Here is a 16,532-nt window from a genome sequence, read left to right as displayed (position 1 = left end):
TCCAGTACGTTGGTAACTGTAGCGGTTGAGTAGGTGGTCCATTTATCCAAGCAGTACTTCTCCCATTTCTTGATGCTGGACAAGTGCTGTTTTTCAGTGGATGTTCGAAGGGATGCTGACATGGTGTCGATGGTTTGTTCTGATAATCCCAGTCCCAGAAGTGGTTTGTGCAGAATCTGCAACCCAGGAGTTTGATTTTCATGGCACGGGTGGCTTGTGCCCGACACTGGGTGTAAATAACTCTGGGTTCCTGGGGATACCATCGGAGTTTCAACAACCATGTCATGGAGTTTTGGGAACCATGGCTGTGTAGGCCAGTCGGGTACTATCAAAATACCTGAAGCAGAGTCCATTTGTATTGTGTGTAGTCCCCAACTGATGAGGCAGAAGGGAGGAAATGCATAGAAGAAGAATTTCCCCAATCCAGCGCGAACGCATCTACCACTGCTGCCTCAGGGTCTGGTTCCCAAGCGACATACATAGGTATCTGGTGATTTAGCCTTGATGCAAATAAATCGATATCTGGCGTGCCATATTGCATGATAACTTTGCAAATTATTTGGGGTTTAACATCCATTGTCATTAAATTTACGTGACCTGGTGTCTGCCACTGTATTTAGCTTACCTGGCAGGTAAGTTACTGATAGCCAAATATGTCTTTCGACACACCATTGCCAAATTGTGTTGACCAACTTGTCGCATGATACCGATTTTATGCCGCCCATATGGTTAACGTAGGCTGCCACCGTAGTATTATCTATTTGTGACCGTACATGCAAGTGATGCATATTTGTGCATATGCTTTTAAACCATAAAATTATGCCAAACATTTTTTGCCCACCACTGTAGTTATGATATTGCTTCAGTGGGTGACTTCTATGACACGATCAAAATGACCTGTATGTCGTTTTGGTGCCTGTATCTTTGCTCTGTAAGTTTTGACAGTGCAAAGGTCTGAATTGTGTAGCCGGAAATGCTGCTACCATATTCCTAATTACTCTGTTACTTGTCGAATAGTTGGGAGTACGTGGACCATTAATTGTTGCATGATTGTGCCAATTCAATTGTTTTGTCTCTTGGCAAAGTTACAGTCACGTAGACTGAATTAATTGTGAAGCCCAAGTAGTCCATGATTGTGGATGGCTTCATCCTAGATTTATCTGGATGTAAGACAATCCCAGGGTTTTGAATAACTGTTTGGTAGCTGATACAGCTAACATAGTCAATTCCATGGTCTTGCCTATTTTCCCCATTGGGTAACGCTTTAAATTGCCATAGCTGCCCCATCCAGGTAAATTTCAGGTATCTGCGATGATCCTTGTGAATGGTACTAAAATAGTAAACATCTTTAAGATCAATGCTTGCCATGAAGTATCCTTTGGAAATTAGTTGTTTGGCAGTAACAACCGTTTCCATTTTGAAATGTATATACTTAACAACCATATTTAGTGAAGTTAAGTCAATGATGATGCGACATCCACCATCTTTTTCGGTTTAGTGACGAATATTTGATACGAATTCCAAGGGTTCATGTTTCCCATGATACCCTTTGTAATTAGTCTCACCAGTACAGCTTGTCCCTCTCGTTTCTTTAACGGAGAGGGAAAATACTCTCTGGGGTAAATGTTGAACTGGTGGCAATTTTTCTAGTATGAATTGTATTTTGTATCCACTAAGCCATTGAGTATATACTGATCACTTGTGATAGACTCCCGTGCTTCTTAAAACAGGTGTAATCTCCCCTGCTAGTATTAAGCCCCTATTTTGTATACGTTGGTAGGAACCAGACCCACCTACCTCCATGGTTATGGGTATTCTTCTGTTTCCTGCCGGTCCAACGAGTCTTGCACATTGTCTGACGTGGTGGTGGTGTTGGGGAGTGGCACATTTTCCATGGGGCCTGCTCTGGGCCTTGGCCTGAAAGGCTTATGGGTTTGGCATGCAGGCCCCGAGCTTTCACCAGTACCATGAGGTGGACCCTCCTGGTGGACGCGTTAGAGGTACTGCTGACTGGTTTACGTGTGGTGCTCATTCCAGACCCTGCCTTCTTGCGCCGATATTTTGGACACTTCGTCCAGTTTTTGTGAGGTCGGCGTTCTTTGAGGGCAGGTTTTGTAACTTCCTGAGAAGTTGCGGAGCACTGCGAACAGTGGGTCAGGTGTTTTGCCATACTACCGTGACCCTCTGAAAGAGCATGCGAAAATGATAGCCGACGTCAGGGATATCAAATTCATTTTTTGATATTTTGGCTGTTTTAAAGCGATGCTCAATGTACCCTCCAATAATGGTGGCCACTTTGAGTAAATGCAATTTAGGGGAAGCGTGATGAAATCCAACGCCTCATGACTACCTGTCTTGGAGATTTTTGAAAGAACAGGTAGTAAGCTGGCCATCAGTTGAGACTGAAAAGCCATCTCGCTAGTGGTGGAGCCACATAGCGGCCACACCCAGCAGCTCTTCCTGATCCTATACCTCAAGCATACTCCCGATGTTGTTCAGCCAGTGACCCCCTCTTCATGACCAGCCCAGCCCTTGGTCACCCCAAAGCTAACCACACTAAGGAGGAAGCGATGGGCAGTGCCTAGGCACTGTGGAGGGTATGCCTGAACCCCCAGCGAGACTGCCCCTCACATAGCGTGTCTCGCAGGAGCTCCTGCTCCTGGAGCCGCTCCAGCGGCTCAGGCGGCTGTCTCTCTCCCTGCGGGTGGAGAGACGTCCCCTCCGACAAGTCGGAAGCCACCGGCCGGATGCCTCTTCAGATGGATAAACATCCAGCCCGCAGCTCAGGCACTAGCGGGACTGGGCTCGGCGCGGTGATGGGGATAGCGGAGCGCCCGGTAATTGTTCCTACCGCCTTCTTCTAGAGCTTTTGTGCCTTGTAGTAGCGAGAGCGCCCCTCAAGCAGCGCGTCTCGCAGGCACCTGCTCCGAGAGCCGCTCCAGCGGCTCAGGCGGCTCTCTCTCCCCCCGTGCGGGTGGAGAGACGTCCCGTCCGAAATCGGGAAACACCTGCCGGATGCCTCTTCGGGTGGCTATGCATCCAGCCCGCTGCTCAGGTACTAGCGGGCTGGGCTTGGCACGGTGTCGGGGAATAGCGGAACACCGGGTAAATGCTCCTACCGCCTGTTGCTGCCCCCCTCCCCGACGGAAACCGTTCCTCCTCGAACGGGGGACAGTTTTGTTCCAGAGCCTTTTTCTCTCTGCCTGTAAAACACAAGCAGATAAAGGCTCCCCTGTAAAAGAAACCCGACCTCAGGGTACTCACCTGACGGTCCGTTTCATTCTGTAGCGGGAGCGCCTAAGTCCCGTTGCAGCCGCTGTTGCACTGCTGCCGTAATGCCGCGCCTGCGCACTGAGCGGGTTCTTCACGTAGTCACTCACGTGACTCCAAAGTAAAATAAATCAGAGAAAGGTGAATTACTAATACTACCTAAAGATATTAATAATAGATTTGCTCAATTTTACCAAAACTTATATACATCTAAAATTAAAATAGAAGATAGTAAAATAAAAAAATTTTAGATAACTGTAATCTTCCAAAACTGGACCTTTTGGAACAAGAGGAACTTGGAGCTCAAATTACAATCAAAGAAATAGGTGAAACAATAAAATCGTTGAAAAATGGTAAGACACTGGGAGCAGATGGTTTTAGTAATGAATTTTATAAAATAATTCATGAGATAACGACCCCTTATTTATTTAATTTATACTCCCATGCTTTTAAAGAAAACAAACTACCTGAAACACTAACAGAATCAACTATTACGCTTATTCCAAAAAAAGATAAAGATTTAGAAGATCCGGGCTCATACAGAGCTATATCACTTTTAAATACAGATCAGAACCAGGACTAGCTGTGCGGATCGGTGCTCTGTCGGTATCATCATTATACTTACCAGACAGGTTGCACCTGCTAGTGACCGAGTCCTTACTCCCTTCTGGAGCCTCAATGGAGTATTTCAGCTCTGGTCCCCACATGACTCGGATGAGCCGGCATTATAATCGGAGTCACCTCTTCCCGATAGTCCGCTAGACAGAGTGGAAGAAATACTGCAACCCTGCCAGGCGTTGTCACAGTTCATATGATTTAAACAGAAGCATAGCCCCTTTGGATCAAAGATTCGATTGCTTTGTCGATATCCACATGGTTGGGGTCTCTTATGAAAGATCTCCAACAATCCCCCCTACTGAGCGGAAATTATCATGACGCAACCCTGCACTAGGTATTGCTCCACAGGTGTCTAATAGACACAGCTGAAAAAAGGCTTCCCAAGCCATGAGCTCTTTTCTGGAGCCTCAATGGAGTTCCTCCGAACAGCCGCCCGCTCCAGTGGAGCCCCATTCTGTGTCGTAATGGCAAGTCACAATTTACTACACCATATGGTGTATGATAATAAATGTCCTATCTGCTGCGATAGTCACAAACGTGACCGAAACAGCAACCGCTATTAAAACTGCCAGCTCTATTTTTAACTACCTTAATCAGTTCTTCAGATTTTGACCAATTAAAGAACTATGTGTAGTATATCGAAATGTCCCTGCGAATAGAGCACACACTATATGCTGGTCTCCAGCATATGCTGCCTCAGCAGCATTTCTATGTTTAAAAATTTATAGGCGCTATGGCAGCTGAGCTTACCTAGCGTTCGCTGCCCTGGCCGCGGCTAACACCAGCCGCTGTTATCTTAGCAGCGATTCGAAACCTAACCGTGGCTATATTTAAACACCATCTGCTGCTAATCTTAGCAGTGAGCTCCCTAGCCGCACCGGCAGCCCCAACTCCTAATGGAGTTTCCACGGTGGCTTAAAAACCAGCCGCCTGCTCCCGTATAGAGCCCAAAGCCGGCAGGCAATAATGAAACCGAGCTCCTATGGAGCTTCCACGGTGGCCTCCAAATTCGGCCGCGTGCTCCCGTTCGGAGCTGCAACGGCGGCAGCCGCCATGAGCGGCCGCCTCCATCAGCTGCTCCGGGACCGCTGTCGCAGCGGCCCGCTGTAAGTAAAATTACTTACCTGCCAGAGCAGTTGCGAACTGCTCCGACTCGCCGCATTGCGTCTTGCGTATTGACGCACATGCGGACTGGCGGGCTCTTCACGTAGTCACTCACGTGACTTTGATATAAAATCCTCTTGCCCTGCCCTTGCCCTGGTAAAATGCTGGAAGGATGTAATAACCGGGAACTTAGAACATGATATGAGAAAGAAGCATCAGAATGTTTCGAATCATACTTGACAAATGTCATCAAGCTTTTTGAATATATAACCCCTAACAGGTATCTGGTGCGTTCAGCTGTTGACAATTCACATAAATGACAGATGAAAAGACAGAATGTAACATATCCAAGTTTGCTGATGGCGCAAAACTAGGTGGGAAAGTGAGCTGTGAGGAAGACACAAAGGCCTACAAGTACCTCTCTTATTCAGGAGGGTTAAAACAGCAAATGGACGTGCTCATGATCTTTTCAAAAGTTCAACATGATCATTTTGTCAAGCTTCCCTGTGAAATGGTATAGTTTCCCTGGTTCACTGTACATTACACAACTGTAATTCCGAAATGCATAGGCACTTACCAGTGATACTGTCCTCATAGGAACTGGGCCTGAAAGGGATATGTCCACCACAGGAACCATTGCAGTAACCTGCAGAATATTGACCATATATGTAGTTTAAATTGGCACCGTGGGTTATCGCAGACTTCATGGGTCAAAGGGCCTAATCTTGTGCTGTACCATTGTGTGTTCTACATTGCAAAATTGATCATGATGTTAAGACTTCCGATCACTATTGAGTTTATGTCAATAGTAGAAAATATGAAACTTTCACTCACCTTAAATTCCTTCTCGATATTGGCCAGCACACCAAGCTCATTGCTGAGCTCCAGAGCCGTAAGCACAGGGTCTTCACTGGAGAGGGACAGGTAGGCAGGACTTGCCAGGCCCTTGTAGGCATTTATTCGAGACCTAGAGTGGCTGAAGGAGTCATTCAGCTGGTTCTCAGTACACACTTTGCATTTGCAAAAATAATCGTGTGGCCGATTAATCCGGGCCCCCCTCCTCAATAGGATGTGAACTATCTCATAATCTTGGCAGTGGGCAGCCAGGATAATAGGAGTGACATCCTGAGAAAACCTGGTACCGTCTTCATCATAGGCGTAAAAATCAATGTACTCTGGTTGATTTTGCTCTGGGATCACAGCCAGCATTTGTTTAGTAGCAAATAAATGATGGTTCAAGATGGCCTCTACTATTCGCACATATCCCTTACTGATGGCCAATAATAAACCATCACCAACACGAGAGAGATTGTCGACTTTCAGCAGGAGTTCTATGACCTCCAAATGTTCATTGGCTACAGCCAACTGCAACGCATTCTGACCCATGTAATCAACACAATTCACGTTGAGTGTCTCCGATTCCTCTAGCATCCTTCTGACTACAGGGACATTGCCATACTCGGCTGCATCTAGAAACCTTTCCTCTTCAGGTGTCAGGCTTGTGGACCTGTCGTTAAACATGTACGCTGGCCCACGGAAAGCCTGTCTTCTGCCTTTCTGCAGCGTCTGATGTTTGGGCCGCTCCTCCATGAAATTACTGTTTAAATACAAAGGAAAAAAAACATTAGTTGTCTCTCCATGTCCACTCAACATTAACAAATGATAACTCCACAATAAATTGATATTTCTCCTTGAAATATTATTAATACCAAAGAGATGTCAAATTGTCGTCATATTATCAATGTTCATATGACCAGTTCTGAATTATTACCTGTACTGTATTGTATTATTTCATTTTGACAATGTTGGGCACTCTTTATCCACAAACATTGACTATTCCACATACCTGTCCAGATGCCTGTTATTCAAGATCATACAAATTAGCAATTTCTCCTGGAAGTCAAGCTGGTTAAAAGGCTCAATCAGACTGAAAATACAAACCACACCATTGCAATCTGTAGCCCCACTGCTTAATACACACACTCTTCAGTCTTGAGACTGAACCTTCCTTGCATCTTCAATTGCTTTTCTGTAGTTAAAGGGCAAAATAACTGAAGATAGTGCATATCTAAAATAACAACTATAAATCAATCCCGATGAAAATTCACAAGTTATAGGAGTAGAATTAGGCAATTCGGTCCATCGAGGCTACTCTGCCATTCAATCATGCCTGATCTCTGCCACCTAATCCCATCTTCCTGCCTTCTCCCCATAACCCTTGACACCCATTCTAATCAAGAACTTGTCTATCTCTGCCTTAAAATTCATCAACCTGAAGCATGAACTATTTCTCACACTACACTGATGTTGCCTGGCCTGCTGAGTAGCTGCAGCACGTTCTATAATTAAATAAACATTTCCTAATTGGTATATTTCAGCACCAAACTCCTTTCTCTCCAAAGTGCAGGCATTAATAGTAAGTAAAAAAATATATTTTTTAAACAGTTGATGCTGGAAAGCTGAAAATGAAAACAGAAAATGCTTGAACAGCAAAGATAGACACAAAATGCTGGAGTAACTCCAGCAGGTCAGGCAGCATCTCTGGAGAAAAGGAATAGGTGACGTTTCGGGTCGAGACCCTTCATCAAACTAGAACAGCAGACAGACACAAAATGCTGGAGAAACTCAGCGGGACAGGCAGCCTGTCTGGAGAGAAGGAATGGGTGCTGTTTCAGATAGAGACCCTTCTTCAGACACCAATTTCCGACTCAAATTCATCGACTATCTCTCTGCTTTCAATGCCTTTCTCCCAACCAAGCTTATCTCCAAACCCATGGAATTTGGAGTCAGCACGGCAACTGGATCCTCGACTTCCTGCCCAACAGATCACAAACAGTGAGTATAGGTGACAAATCATCTTCCATAATAATTCTCAATACTGATGCCTCACAAGGATGCTTTCTCTGCCCCCATCTATACTCCACGACTTTGGAGACAAACACTAGCAATGTTACAAAATTTTGAGATTTTAAAAATCAAGTCTGTAATTTATCCCATCAGATAAAGCATAAAAATAAGTTTAATTTGACACCTAATTCACTTTCATATCTCAAGTATTTAAAATGTTATGGCCATTTTCATACTGGGAAATGAGCATCTTGTTCCCTATTGATTTTCTATGGACATAACAAAAAAGCTGTGATCGTGAACAGTCAAAAGTCCATAACTTTCTTAAAAATTAAGAGAACTGAATGAAATTTTCAGTTATCATAGATTGAAGCATTCTGAAACAAATATAAAATAATCTTACTTAGATGACCTGAAATTAAAGTATATAATTAGTTAGTTACCTAATTGTAGCTAATTTCAGACTTCAATTACTAGATCTAAACATCTATCCATTTCTTAATAAATGATTAACATTTTTAAATAGCCTAAATGTCCAAATAATATTCACAAATAATTCACAATAAAACATGATTTTTAAATCTCATTTACATTAATTTATAGGCCAAATGGAAGGAATTTAGTGTTTAATTGCTGTAAATAAATGCCCATTTTAAATCAGCTTTCCAGTGGGTCCCTGTGGAACGCGCTGGTTTAGAACGTTCACATTGCGGTAGATTTGTGCCCCAAATGCCGAGAAAAATACTGCGCGATATAATGGGCCCAAATTGAGCTACTCGCAATATTAAACTTAGTATAAAGGGATCTTTAGAAGCCCTTTTTAATGTAAAAATATACAACCTAACTTCTGCTATTTGCTTTATGAGACCCTGCGGTTGCTGGCGGTCGCGGGTTTAGAGATTGATTTTTAAACTACTATAACTATTATTCAAGGCCTTTAAACCTAATAATAGCTTTTGCGACGGGGTCTTCCAGCGATTTTTCGTTAATAATTAACTAGGCTGAACATTTTCGATTGGAACAGCTTAGAGAAAATCGCGTTTTAAACCCGCCCCCTCTAAACGGCGCCAAAATCGCGCACACCCTCAGCAGCAGATCTTCAACGACGCTTCAGGTAGGCTTTGCAACATACCTACAAACACAAATACAACTCAATTTACAAGTTCGCAGATGACACCACTGTATTGGGCTGGATATCAAGTAATAGTATAGAAGTATACTGTAGAGTACAGAAAGGAGATTGAGAACCTTGTAACTTGGTGTTAAGACAACAACTTCTCCCTCTCTGTCGGCAAGACAAAGGAGATTGTGATTGACTTCAGGAAATGAAGCAGTACACACACACACACACACACACACAGTACACATACATTGATGACACTGAAGTAGAGATGGTCGAAAGATTCAAGTCCCTAGGAATGTCTATCACCAGCAATTTGTCTTGGACTAGCCACATTGAAGTAATGGCCAAGAGAGCCCACCAATGCTTCAACTTCCTTAAAAGGCTTAGGAAATTCTCACCAACTTGTACAGATACGCTGTAGAAAGCATTCAATCGGGATGCATCACTGCCTAGTTTGGGAATAGCACCATCCAAGACTGCAAGAAATTGCAGAGGATTGTGGACGTCACCCCAGACCAGCGTGCAAACCAATCTCTCTTCCATTGACTCCATCTACACTTCACAGTGCCTCTGCAAGGCCATCAGCATAATCAAGTACAAGTGTCTCCTTCTTCTCCCTTCTCGCAACAGACAAGAGGTACAGGTTTGAAAATGCATACCTCCTGATTCAGGGATAGTTTTTTCCCAGCCGTTATCAGGCAACTGAATGGCCCTCGTGTGTGATCCTGACCTCCCATCTATCGCATTGGCGACCTTTCAACTATCTTTAAACAGACTTTATCCTACATGATTTTGCACTAAATGTTGTACCCTTTATCCTTTATCTGTGCACTGTGGACAGCACTATCATATTATTTTCTTTCACTGGATCGCATGCAAACAAAAACTTTTCACTGTACCTGAGAACACGTGACTAGGATAAACTAAATCAAACTAAACTAAACTAAACATATTGACCCTGATTTGGCCTGGTCTTTTGTCGTCTCCAGTTCTTCCGCCACCCCCCGCCCATCCCCCACCCTTCCCCTCCACCCCCACCCCCACCCACCGCTTTCAGTCTGAAGGGTCCCATACGAAACATCACCTACCCTTTTTCTCCAGAGATGCTGCCTGACCCGCTGCCTGACCCGCTGAGTTATTCCAAAACATTGTGTCTATCTTTCGTAAAAAACAGCATCTGCAGTTCTTGACTATACAATCTGCCTTTCTTTTTTCCACCTATCATCCACCTGTTTCTGTATATCATTGCAATCCCCCCTCCTCATCCACTTGACTCCGTCTGCACATCATATTTCATTCCTGCTGTGTCCCCATCCCTCCCTCTGTCTCATCACTCCCCCTCTCCTCCTTATTTTCCCTCTCCATTCTCCCCCCTGATGCAGGATCTCGGAGTAAAATATGGTTCCTTTCCCTTCATGGATCCTGCTCGACCCGCTGAAGTCCTCCAGTGGATTGCCTTGGCTAAAAAAATACCCTGCTACCTCAAAGAAATTAGCTTGTTCCCAGGTACTGTTTACAGTAATTACGATAAACTTTCATTAAAGTGCACTGAAGAAGTGCTCTGATTCGAACTCGGAGATTTACGGTAATGGCCACTCGTCGGTACTCGGGGCTCTCGTGGACATTTTTCAACATGTTGAAAAATCTTCACGAGTCTTCCCGAGCTTACCGCATTTCCCGAGTACCTGCCGTTAGCGTTACGAGCCGCTAAGAGACGTCCACGAGCTCTGACGTACCCGCTACGTTCATTCTCCATGCTTACCACGAGTTTGATCTTTTTTTTAAACTCAGAAGAGCCCTTGAATTACCGTGTACAGTGGGACAGGGCATATTCCATGGGGAACTGTCTCCAGCCTTTAATCCATTCATATGGTGATAATTAATGAGTGACCAGTTCCTCAAAATTATTTCAACATAATGAATACTTCTTCTGACTAGTGTAGATGGATGAGAGGTAAGTTTGTCTTCATGCAATATTATAAAATAAGTTAGAAAACCAGCAGCCAGTTTTGCATCTCATCCATTTTCTATTTCTTTTGATATCAATGCTGATCCTCCACATCCTTGATTTGCACTAAAATTACCCCCATTTCGACAGCATTTTTCCAATCTTTGCTGAAAAGCATTCACAGCCACTTCCAAAAAGAATTCTCATTGCTAAAAGGAACAATGCTTTTCATTACTTCAAATGATGCTTGTCTATTTTGGTTTACACGAGGCTATTAAGATAGCATTAAAGCCTTGTTTGATATCAGCAGATATTTCTTGCTTTTGCCAGTCTTCAAAGGGGAGGCCATTTAAAACTGAGATGAGAAAAAAACTTTCTTACCCAGAGAGTTGTGAATTTGTGGAATTCTCTGCCACAAGGTCCGTGGAGGTCAATTCGCTGGATGAATTTAAAAGAAAGTTAGATAGAGCTCTAGGGGCTAGCGGAATCAAGGGATATGGAGAGAAGGCAGGCACGGGTTACTGATTGTGGATGATCAGCCATGATCACAATGAATGGCGGTGCAAGCTCGAAGGGCCAAATGGCCTCCTCCTGCACCTATTTTCTATGCTTCTATGTTCCTATAATCAGGCATTTGTTTTGCATGCAATTCAAGGTGAGGAAGTTCACTTTTAGGATTGAAGGTGATGTTGAACATTCAGAAGCACTTTGCATGTTTATCGATTCAGAGTAAGGCTGTTTTATTCCAGTCTATTCCCATTGCTAATCAGCAGCTCAGTTTGGTGTGATGATTTTTTATTTTCGTCACTTTCTATCCTGTGATTATGCTTCATGCTCAGACCAAAGCTGTGTGGGGACTGAGTGTCTGCTCTCCCAACTGAATGTCACCAACTACTAGTTGTAATGAGCAATTATGACATGACCCTGGTTGAATTTGCTGACATTATCTCATCAAGAAAACACATACTGCAGTGCAGAAACATCTGGAGAGCGCGGTTAGCAACCATTTTGAGGAGAGAGGGCATATTTGCAAATTCAGTGGAGAGAAAGTTGTGTTTCGATTATAAGGAGGCTTTGTTTGAAGCAACGGGTGGTGGGTTTTCATACACAACCTATTGTTGTGGATATTGTTGTGGTGGAGCAAAGGGGAGGGCAGCAGCTGTGGTCCAGCCTGTGCTCTTGGGCCTGGCTCTTAGGCGCAGCAGGGAAGGAAAAGGTCCGACAGTCCCACAGTGATAGGAGACTTTAGTTAGAGGCATAGACAGGACATTCTACGACAGCAAATGAGACCAGGATGGTATGTTGCCTTCGTTATGAAAAAGATTCTAAGACTATTTTTGACTAGTACATTGCGCACCATCTCAAATAGTATTAGTACTGATTTTACTTCACATGGGTCGGTGCTGAGGCCACTACTCCTCACGTCATTTCTTAATGATTTGGACGAGGAGATTGAAGGCTTTGTGGCCAGGTTTTTGGATTATACGAAAATAGGTGGAAGAGCAGGTAGTGTAGAGTAACCAGGGACTCTGCAGAAGGACTTGGACAGATTGGGAGAGTGGACAGAGAAATGGCAGATGGAATATAGTGTAGCAAAGTGTGGATTCATGCATTTTGGTAGTAGGAATAAAGGCGTAGAACCTTTTCTAAATAGGGAGAGAATCCAGAAATCGGAGATGCAAAGGGACTTGGGAGTTCTGGTTCAGGATTCCCAAAAAGTTAATCTGCATGTCGAATCGGTAGTAAAGAAAGCAAACTCAATGCTAGCATTTATTTCAAGAGGGCTTGTATACAAAAATAGGGATGTAATGCTGAGGATCTATAAGGCGCTGTTAAGGCTGCATTTGGAATATTGTGAGCAATTTTGGGCACCATATCTGAGGAAGGATGTGCTGGCTCTGGAGAGGGTCCAGAGGAGGTTTACAAGAATTATCCCAGGAATTAGTAGGTTTACCTTTGATGAGCTTTTGTCGGCACTGGGCCTGTACTCACTGGAGTTCAGAAGAATGAGGGGGGACCTCATTGAAACTTGCAGTATAGTGAAAGGCTTGGATAGAGTGGATGTGGAGAGGACGTTTACACTAGTGGGAGAGTCGAGGACTAGAGGTCATAGCCTCAGAATTAAAGGACTTTCTTTTAGGAAGGAGATGAGGAGAAATTTCTTTAGTCAGAGGGTAGTGAATCAGTGGAATTCTTTGCCACAGAAGGCTGTGGGGGCCAAGTCTGTGGATATTTTCAAAGCAGAGATAGATAGATTCTTGATTAGTACAGATGTCATAGGTTATTGCGAGAAGGCAAGAGAATGCGGTTAGGAGGGAGAGATAGATCAGCCACGATTGAATGGCGGAGTAGACTTGATGTGCCGAATGGCCTAATTCTATTCCTACACTTATGACCTTATGGCCTTATGAAACCAAAAATCTTTTGTTCATGATTTACACTCTGTACAATGTTGTCAATAATATTCAAATAGTATCTTGCAAGTTATAAAATTATATGTGTTTTTATATCATTTCATTGAAAAGCACAATGTCCCCAGCTGTCATCCATATACAGCACAGGCCTGACCAGCCAATGAACAATAAAACCTAAGAATAAACCATCAAGATACTTAGTAGTGTAAATGGGTGGTTCAAAGGCTCAACAGGTCGAGCTTCTACCTCACAGTGCCAGAGAATAAAGTTTATTCATGACATCAGGTGCTGTCTGTCTGGAGTTTGCATGTTCTCCCTATGACCGTGTGGGTTTTCTCACAGTGATCAAGTTTCTTCCCACATTCCATGATATGCAGGCTTGTAGTTTTATTGCTCTTTGAAAAATTGGTCCTAATGTGTGGGATGTGGATGAGAAATTGTGATGATATAGAACAGATGATCGATGATTGGCATGAATGCGGTGGGCCGAAAGGCCTCTTTCTATTCTGGGTTTCTAACCTAAGCTCAATAGATGATTGAAATGAACAGTGCACAGCAAAAAATATAAATAATAAATCCAATGGAGTTTGAGGTTATACTTTCAAGGAGATGCAACAAGGTAAAGACTACACAATGAATGGGTGAATACTGAGGATTGGCAAGTCCACAGAGCCTTCAAGGTAATGGGGGTTTTATTAGTCAAAGCATAGAACATTAAAGCAGAGAAGTAATGCTCAAGTTGTACAAAGCACTGGTTGGAACACAGCCTGAGTAATGGGCACAATTTAGAAAGATGTTACTGCACTGGAGAGGGTGTGGATTAAATTTACGAGGATTGTGCCAGCACTGGAAAATATCAGCTGAGGAAAAACGGCATAGGCTGGGTTGTGTTCAATGGAAAGGAGAAGGCTGAAATAACTAGGTGCTAGGATGGATAAATATCAAAGAAAACCTAAAACTTAGCAGAGGGGATATGGATTTAACATATTTGGTAGTAGGATTAGAGGGAAAATAGTGAGAACAATAATCATCCTGATGGTGAGATTGAACTGTCAATGTCACAAATATGGGCGCGCTTGTAAATTGTGAGGTGAATACAAATAGTCATAGATGAACAGAGCCCTACAACACAGAAACAGGTGTTTTAGCCCACCATGTCCATGTCACCCACTGTGCCTATGAACTCTAATGCCATCCACGTGCTTTAGGTCAGTAGACCTCCTTGCTTTGGCGATATAGTTATCGAGGTGGATCTTCAATGTGGGTGTTTCTACCCCGACCACCTCTTCAGGCAGCATCTTCCATACTCCAACCACACTCTGTGTGCAAACATGTTCTCTCAAATTCTCTATGAACCTTCCCTACCTATAAACCTATGCCCTCTTGCCTAGCCATGGGAATTATTTTGTGTACCATCAAGCCTTTCTATCTGCCTCACAAAAGTAAAATGATAACATGAAAGATATTGCAAGTAACATCAAAGAAAATCCAAAGTTTTCAATATTCCAAAGAGCCCAAGGATAAATGAGGAAATAAAAAACATGTAGTGATCATAAATGGTCAGGGGCAGGAGGGGATTATGTTGATATTGTACTTAAGCAATCCAAGACAAAATATTGAATGACAATAAAAAATGGTAATAGTGGACGTTTTATAGGGTTTGGCAACTTTACGTGGAGTTTGCCTTACCCACATGAAATTTATCCCAGGCTGTTAACAGAACAAAGCAAGTAGTGTCATAGGATTAGAGGACTATAAATTTTATACCATTGTTTGAAAATGGTGGAAGGGACGAATCAAGCAATTTCAGCCCAGTTAATTTAATTGCAGTGGTGGTAAGTTATGAAAATCAATTCAAAAGCCTTAAGATACAGTACATTCATTTTAAATGACAGAGTTTAATCAAGAAACATTCAACATGGATTCATTTAGGAAAAATCAGTGTTTAAAGTAACAACACGGTGGCGCAGCGCTAGTTGCTGCCTTACAGTGCGTGCAGCACCAGAGACCCAAGTTCAATCACTACTACGGGTGCAGTCAATAGACAATAGACAATAGACAATAGGTGCAGGAGTAGGCCATTTGGCCCTTCGAGTCAGCACCGCGATTCAATGTGATCATGGCTGATCATCCCCAATCAGTACCCCGTTCCTGCCTTCTCCCCATATCCCCTGACTCCGCTATTTTTAAGAGCCCTATCTAGCACTCTCTTGAAAGTATCCAGAGAACCTGCCTCCACCGCCCTCTGAGGCAGAGAATTCCACAGACTCACCACTCTCTGTGAGAAAAAGTGTTTCCTCGTCTCCATTCTAAATGGGTTTACCCCTTTTTCCTAAACTGTGGCCCCTGGTTCTGGACTCCCCCAACATCAGGAACATGTTTCCTGCCTATAGCATGTCCAAACCCTTAACAATCTTATATGTTTCAATGAGATGCCCTCTCATCCTTCTAAACTCCAGAGTGTACAAGCCCAGCTGCTCCATTCTCTCAGCATATGACAGTCCGGCCATCCCGGGAATTAACCTTGTAAACCTACGCTGCACTCCCTCAATAGCAAGAATGTCCTTCCTCAAATTAGGGGACCAAAACTATACACAATACTTCAGGTGTTGTCTCACTAGGGCTCTGTACAACTGCAGAATGACCTCTTTGCTCCAATATTCTATTCCTCTTGTTATAAAGGCCAACATGCCATTCACTTTCTTCACTGCCTGCTGTTTGGAGTTTGTTCGGAGTTTGTACGTTCTCCATGACCGCGTGGGTTTTCTCCGAGATCTTCAATTTCCTCCTACGCTCCAAAGACGTACAGGTATGTAAGGTAGGTTAATTGGCTTAGAGTATGTGTAAAAAATTGTCCCTAGTATGTATAGGATAGTGTTAATGTGCGGGGATTGCTGGTCGGCGCGGACCCGGTCGGCCGAAGGGCCTATTTCCGCACTGTATCCCTATAAAACGAAAAACTAAAAAACATGGATATTTGCAAAACATTTGACAATGTCTGACATTGCAGACTGTGGAAAGCATTAATGACCCATGGGATCCAAGAAACAGTGGAAATTGGTTCTGAAATTCTCTCAGTGACAGAAAATAAAAGTGTATGAAAAATGACACATGGAATCCAATCCATGATAACACAATTATGAGTAATTGTGAATATGAAGTCCAACAACTGTGCATAAAATCCATGCTATACCCAACAAGTTTAGGG

General features: G+C 43.3%; 1 protein-coding gene across 1 annotated transcript in view; it reads right to left on the bottom strand.

Moving 5' to 3' along the window:
* Positions 1-16,532, bottom strand: part of trpc6 (transient receptor potential cation channel subfamily C member 6) — a 126,202-nt gene that overhangs the window by 95,703 nt on the left and 13,967 nt on the right. Inside the window, exon 2 of the mRNA XM_033022362.1 lies at positions 5,827-6,589. Coding sequence (XP_032878253.1) covers positions 5,827-6,589 — 763 coding nt within the window. The remainder of the gene's footprint in view (positions 1-5,826; positions 6,590-16,532) is intronic.

This window comes from Amblyraja radiata, chromosome 6 (genome assembly GCF_010909765.2).
Source record: "Amblyraja radiata isolate CabotCenter1 chromosome 6, sAmbRad1.1.pri, whole genome shotgun sequence".
NCBI lineage: Eukaryota > Metazoa > Chordata > Chondrichthyes > Rajiformes > Rajidae > Amblyraja > Amblyraja radiata.
The sequence above is the reverse complement of the archived record's forward strand: the minus strand, read 5'-3'. Positions and strand labels throughout refer to the sequence as shown.